The sequence below is a fragment of the Genypterus blacodes genome, unplaced genomic scaffold (assembly GCF_046128005.1).
Source record: "Genypterus blacodes isolate CSIRO-AG114 ecotype Tasmania unplaced genomic scaffold, CSIRO-AGI_Gbla_v1 ptg000052l_1, whole genome shotgun sequence".
Classification (NCBI taxonomy): Eukaryota; Metazoa; Chordata; class Actinopteri; order Ophidiiformes; family Ophidiidae; genus Genypterus; species Genypterus blacodes.
The window spans coordinates 909,094-916,481 of NW_027466864.1; the positions used below are offsets into that span (position 1 = coordinate 909,094).

General features: G+C 46.5%; 1 protein-coding gene across 1 annotated transcript; it reads left to right on the top strand.

The window, feature by feature from the left end:
* Positions 1-917: 917 nt before the first annotated feature.
* Positions 918-6,215, top strand: prdm13 (PR domain containing 13). Its single transcript, XM_076150191.1, has 4 exons — positions 918-1,088; positions 2,358-2,489; positions 2,646-2,766; positions 4,663-6,215. The coding sequence occupies exons 1-4, from the start codon at positions 918-920 to the stop codon at positions 6,213-6,215; spliced, it is 1,977 nt and encodes a 658-aa protein (XP_076006306.1).
* The last annotated feature ends 1,173 nt before the right edge of the window (positions 6,216-7,388 follow it).

Genomic DNA, 7,388 nt, shown 5'->3' on the forward strand with positions numbered 1-7,388 from the left:
GCCGAGAGTCAATAGAAGTTAACAAGTCATCTAAACTTTGCTGCTCCTTTTGTTAAACTAAATGACACAAAGGAGGGGCCGAATAAAGCGCTTTGAAGTATATAAAACCCAAAGAATGCCAGCCAAGTAGATTTAAAGTACTCGCTGATTTCCAAAACCGGGCTTGAAAGGGAAGAATGGGAAAGGGTGAGGATTTATGGAGAAATTATACAGTGGATTTGTCAGTTAAAATATCGGATCTGTCTGGGGGACAAAGCCACATGCTGAGGATTAATGGCCGCTCTGGACCTTTGATTCTGCGCCCTCTTTTCTCTGCCCTTGACAAATTGGATTTTGGGGATGGGAAGGTCGCCTGGCCCTTTGTGTCTCTTGACCGTTTTGGAGCGATTCATTATGCGGCGGGGTGAGGGAAAGTCTCCATGTGACCGGGCGGGCAAGCAGGCAGGCAGGCAGGGAAAGCAAGCAGGCAGGCAGGGAGGCAAGCTCAGGCCCCGTTTGAGCACAGCTGCTGGGAGAGCCCAACTATCTCACACTCACACATACACACACACCAACATCACCTCTATGGACCCCCCCCCCCCTCCCTCTACACACACACACACACACACTCGCCCCATTGCGCGTCCGGGGGGGGGGGGCAGCTCACTGGAGAGGGAGGGTGGGTGGTTGGGTGAGGGGGGGTCCGGAGTGGGTGGGTGGGTGGGTTGGGGCACCTTGCTTGCACCATCACTAGAAAAGCCGGAGAGCCAAACGCCACCGCGTCACTTCGAGGGCGGATAACGGCCGGTCCTCATCCAACATCCTACATCCTCTTCCTCCCCTTTTTTCCTTTTCCCCGCGACTCTCATCACCACACACACACATATATAGACACACACACATACACGCACACACTCTCTTGTTCTCCATCAGTCTTCATGGTTCTGATCTCACCGCCCCGCGACATGCAAGCCACCCGGGCGTCCACCACCGTCAGTGTGTACGCGGACTGCAGCATCCCCGCCGGGCTCCGGATTGGACCGGTACCGGGCCTCTTTAAACTGGGGAAGTACGTGACGGACCGCAAGGAAGTTGCCTCCAAGAAAAAGGTGAGTTCAGAACTTTTTATGATTCTTTTGGTTTGTTTGATTTGTATTTTTGACTTGAGATTATTTTGAATAAAATAACCAATTTGTTTAATTCTAATTTGTTTATTTGATTTTCTGATTTATTGGCGATTTATTAGTGAAAAGAGCTATAACTGCTTGGCAAAAAATACTGCTTTTAAAGGGGAAAAATTAATAATTTCTCCAAGCAAACTGACGCAACATTAAGCATATAAACCTCAAAATATCTGAACACTTATATTGCAATTAAAACATTAGTGAGAGTGTCGTGTTCAAAGGGAATTCATCGGATCGTTTCTGCGTTTTACAGCTGAACTGTCAAACTCCATCGGGCCTCGTTGGTCATTAATAGGTTTGTCCTGTCAAGTTGGGAAATAATTGAGCTCCATTAGCGGCCAAGTTGTCAGTCTGGGCTTCTACTTAACCGGCCTAATGGGCGCGCTGATGCTGTGTGTGTGTACGTGGGTGTGTGCATGTGTGTGTGGTTTCATGCCCTCAGCAGCGTCACATTCTAATGTAATCCGGCTATAGAAAGATGGCAAAGAGGCCCTAAGGCGAGGAAAAACAACATAAATGATAAATGACGTAAGCGATAATAGCTCAAATGCATAATGTTGTTCAATTATATAATATTGTTAAAATCAGTAGGGAGGAGGGGGGGAGTTTTCCCACATCAAAAATAGATACATAAATCAGAATCCACGCATTATAATATTGTAAATGGACAGGATCAGAGTAACTCTCTCCGCTATCTAACCCCGCCCTGTTATTGTTGGAGCTGTCAGCGGCGGTGATTGATGCGTCTTAAATGCTTGGCCCCGGGCTGCAGCAAGATCATCAGGTGCAATCTCCGTGTCAAATGTCACGCTTCGATCTTTAATGTCCTTGAACAGTTTAGAAACGCTCTGACACTCCTCAAATTCGTTTCCCATATCAACTCAATTAGGCCCCGAGTGTCATTCTCTTTAAGAAATGACCAGCAGAGCGGATAAAGACGCGTTAAAAAAAAAAGAGAGAAGAGGAAAAAAGAAGAAGGGCTGCGGTCATGCGTGGGCCCGCAGGCGCAAAGGTATCAAACCGGACGAATAAACGAGCAAATAGATAAACAAGTGAACGAATAATTGTGTAAATGTGTGTTTTTTTTTTAATATGTGTGTGTGAATGGGGTGGTGTGTGTGTATGTGTGTGACCCTATCCTGGTCCTATAAGTCCCATCCTCACCCCGCTTATCTCGCTCTCTTCCCTGGTAAGATCCGCTTGGTTCGAGGGGAATTCGTCGACGAATCGGGCAGTTCAGTTCCGGACTGGATCGGAATCATCCGCGCAGCCAGGAACAGTCAAGAGCAAAACCTTGAGGCAGTTTCGGATCTACCTGGCGGACAGGTGACTCTCCACTCCATTACACTTCACACATCACAAAACCACACAACCTCTCTTTTTTAAGGGATGTTTTAGTCACATTATAGTCACATTTTAGTCACATTTTAGTCACATTTTAGTCACATTTCTGACTGTTTCCATCCTTCTATGCGTTTGAAGATTTTCTACCGGGTGTTACGGGAGATCCCAGCCGGAGAGGAGCTCAGTGTTTGGTACTCCAACTCTCTGGCCCAGTGGTACGACATCCCCACCACAGCCACTCCCACGCACGACGAGAAAGGTAACGTGAATCCCATTTATTAAAGAAGGGGGTCAACTTTCATGTCTAAGCAATGGGCCTTTACTCAGCATTTCGAAAATGCTATCGAAATTCAAAAAACCTGCCCCACGGATTTTTGAATTTGTAACAATAGTTTTTTTTTCTACTTAATTTAAAGAGTTTGCCCTCAGCTTCAACTCTTTTTCTGTAGGCGACACGGAGGGTTGACACACTATCGACATGTTGAGGGCTCCATCAGACCATCACCGCCCGCTTAAGTGACTGCCAATAACCCTGATGTCCCCCTTTAACTCTGAGAGATGTAGATCAATTTGACGTTTTTTCACCCCTCGGGCTGCTTGTTTTTTATATTTTAGTCATCAAAACATTTAAAAAATATTAAAGCTTAACGAAAAATAACGAAACTTTTTCTAAATATATATAGAGAGAGAATTTCAAAAAACGAATAAAAATATAAAATAAAACAAAAATGCTAAACTTGTATATTTTAAATAACTAATGTATGAAGCAACAGCGCGGATATCTATAATAACTTTAAAATATTGTAAGAAAATATAGGAACGATAAAACGAAACTGTATTTAAAATATCATTTATCACTCAATAGGAGTCCCTGAGTTTGGTCTTTATCCTGTTTGGACTCTTAATCTGTTTGTTTGGGTTAGCTGTGATAATCTGTCGTTTTCGCTTCGGGATTAGTGTAACTCTCCGCCTCAACAGGAACTAATCCCCTTTAAAAAGATTAGAATTAAGGGATAATTTGCAGGAAATACACCCTTAAACAGGCGATGATATCAGATTATATACGTCTCAGTCCCTTGTTGAGACGCTTTGTGAGGATAATTGAATATAAAGCCTGAAATTATATTACATTTGCGTTGGAACGATAATTGTAAGATTGCATCTGATTGAAGCAGCAGCGTTTAAGAGTGAAGAAGAGGAAGGAGAGGAAGAAGAACAGGCTGAGGCTCACAAATGTCACCGCGTCGTTTATATTCATGTATTCAAAAGCAAATAAATTCAAAAACAAGTGCTTCACGGTGAATTATCTGGGGTGCGTTAAGGTATTGTGACCTAATGAATGCTAACTTTTATGTGTGTGTGTGTGTGTGTGTTGGGTGGGGCGGGGGGGTGTATATTGCCCTGATTCTCTGGGCCGACACACCGTGTGCACCTCCTGGACATACGCGCTGCCTCTTTATATGAGGCATCAACAGATGGGCCGCCGCCATTGTTGCTGGGGACTTGCGATTTCAAGCAACAGCTGCTGTCACTTCCACGGGAAAGAGCGCAGATACAAGGAGCCGCCGTGCGCTCAATGCGTCCGCTGCCCTGAGATGAGCGCCAGATTGGGCAGAGGGGGCGTTTGCTCTTTTGATGGCGATCATAAACAATGGCCCCGTGTGAGGATTACAAAATCATTACATCTATATTAACCCCTGAACGCTCAACCCGGGGGGGGGGGGGGGGGGGGAGAAGGAGGAGGGGGGGGGGGGGGGGGGGGTATTACTCCTCCCATGTCTATTACCGTTTGGCACCGAGATCTAAGAAACCATGCAGCTCATATCCATGAATTTTGAATATTAGGCGCAATGAATAGGCACTTATTATTACAATTATTAGACTTTGAGGCAGCAAATGTCATTTTCGACCTTGTTTCGTATCTGATGTGTAACTCGTATCTGTTTCTGACGACGTTTGATGGCACAAATTCGTGTGTTTGTGCGCATTTTATGCACGAATTTACGCACAAACGAATTGTTTTGCGCTGGAATCTAATGCACCTGCTGTATGTTACTTCTTCTTGTTTCGTGTCATTAATAACCTGCATCCATCGAATCACTTAATTGAACTTTGCTGTTCTTTTTCTGTTTGTTCGTTTGTCGTTGTCGTACAGGTGAGGAGCGTTACATCTGCTGGTACTGTTGGAGGATATTCAAGTATCCTAACACGCTCAAGGCCCACGTCCACTTCCACTGCGCTCTGAGCAACGGCCGCGGGTTCGTGAGCAACGAGCAGGCCAGAGGCACCGAGACCTTCAGCAGGTCGCCCAAGTCTGGAGACATCCCCAACACCTCCACCTCCCCTCGCAGCGGCGTCCACAACTCCTCCGTGTCAGACTCTGGCAGGCGGGCGGTGTCTTCCTTGCCGTTTCTCCTCCATAATAATAACAATAGTAATAATACTAAAGCGGGACTGGGAAAGAAAAGCGGCTCAGACGAGCAAGACAGAGCCCTGGACATGAGCGTCACCTCAGCCAGGAACCACACAGGACACCTCCTCGGCTTCGGCGCCTGCACGTCCTCGGTGCTGAGCAGCATGGGCTTCCACCCAGGGGTGCGCTCGGCCTTCAAGCCCACCGGCGTCTCCAAAATCCCGGCAACTGACGCCTCTAGGGAGGAGTGCCACGGGAAGCTGAGCGGCCTAGGCTTCGGCAAACTAATCGGGAACCTGAAACCGATCCGCAACGTGGGAGAGACGCTGACAGTGACAGGAGGAGCAGCAGCAGCACCGGGGAGCCACAATCCCAAGTGCACCCCGGCGATAATGGACACCGGGTCTCCGATGGTGCCGTGCCCGAACGCGCTGCGAGGTTTCCCCATGCTCCCTCAGATGGAGGAGACCTCGGCGTTTAAACATGTGGAGAGCCGGATGCACTCGGGCCTGTCTCCGTCCCGTTACCATCAGATGTCCCCCGGGCTCAACTTTGAAAGGTTCTCTCTTCCTCACTTCGACGGGGTTAAGACATACGGGGGAGACTGTAACATCCCTCTGATGCCGTTCACCGTCTATAACGGGGAGCTCCTCTACAGCTCACCATACTATCCACTCAAATTCCACTTCAGTAACCTGCTAAAGTACCCAGAGTCCATGTCCTACTTCGGCGCGCCGTCACTGAACCAAGACCTGGGCTCCATCACCAACATAGACCGGGAGATCGCCATGCACACGCAGCAACTGTCAGAAATCGCGGCGGAGAAGAACCGGACGCGGCTGGACTCGATGCCCGCCGGAAGCACCGTCAACACCGGGTCAGGTAAACCTAAGAAGGGACATCTGTGTCTATACTGCGGCAAGTTGTACTCCAGGAAGTACGGTTTGAAAATCCACATGAGGACACACACCGGGTACAAGCCGCTCAAGTGTAAAGTGTGTTTCCGGCCGTTTGGAGACCCGAGCAACCTCAACAAGCACATCCGGCTCCACGCGGAGGGAAACACCCCGTACAGGTGCGACTTCTGCGGGAAGGTGCTGGTGAGACGGCGGGACCTGGAGCGACACGTGAAGTCCAGGCACCCCGGGCAGAGCGTGAAGAAGCTGGAGGACAAACCCGAGGGAGGAGGCCTGTTCGAGGACGTGGGGGAGCACAAGAGCGACAACGACAGCGACGTGGACGTGTGTTTCACCGACGACCAGAGCGACCACGAGTCCAGCAAGAACAACGACTGAGAAGCGTTGACTGACAGCCATCAAAACACACTGATCGCGTCTAGAATCGGCGTCTACACAAAAACACACACAGACACGAAATATGCCATTTGTCTTATACTGAGGCCAGATATTTCCAAACCCGTTTACTCCCATTAAAGTTTAAGCGATTACTGAATCAAAGCAACGTGTGAGAGGCGGTTAACGTTTTAAATATGGGGGTTTAATAATTTAAATTTGATCCAGGTCTTTTTCGCTTTACACATATGTAACATTTACATATTTCTGTGACGATAGAAGTGGAAATCCACCATTTCACTTGACAGCTTCTCGCTTCCACCTCAACGCAAATCATTAAAAAACAACGTCTGAATTGTGTAATTTTGCTGTGTCAAAGGATTCCTGGACCTCCTTTCATCGTCGGTGACTAAACTTATATTTATACTTTTGCAAATGGAACTTATTAAAAGGCCCGATCAGATGTTTATGCACTACATTCCACCAGACTGGGAACACTGGGAACACTGGGGTAGCTGTTTTTTTTTTCATTTTTAATTGAGATAAATGGGCAACAAATCCGCATTATGTTCATTTTCCCTTTCAAACTGTCAGCTGCACTTTAAATAGACACCAATGGGCATTACAGTTGTTTCACGATCCTCACACACTTGTTCCTTATTCTCTTTAACTGATTGCAGATGTGTTTCCCCTGCGCCTCACTGACTGTACTTCTGTTTGCACTTTCATGCCGAGGCATGCTGTTCTTAAAGACGCAGCACCCAGTTTATTTAAGGAATCATTTCTACAGGAAAAATGTATTGATTGCGTTATAGCCTATGTAAAGTGTATAGTATGATATTTCACATTTCAGTGGAGAAGTGTTGTACATGTTTGTTTCAAAGTGATGCACGGACAATAGTTGACTCTTGTCCATTGAGTTGTTCGTTTTTGAATAAATCTAATTTAAAACACCACAAGTGACTGAAGTGATTATTCAAAGAATAAAAATCACCCTGAAACGCTTTTAAATTAAATGTCTGCCGTATGTTGTATTATAATATTGTATCCTTCCTTTTTACTTAAGTGATGCTCCAAGAATATAATATTATTTCATAGAAGATATGTATTTAAATATGTTACCACAATAGGGTGACGTCGTTTTTCTGTGAGGTAATATTTTGAACGGTGTGTTTA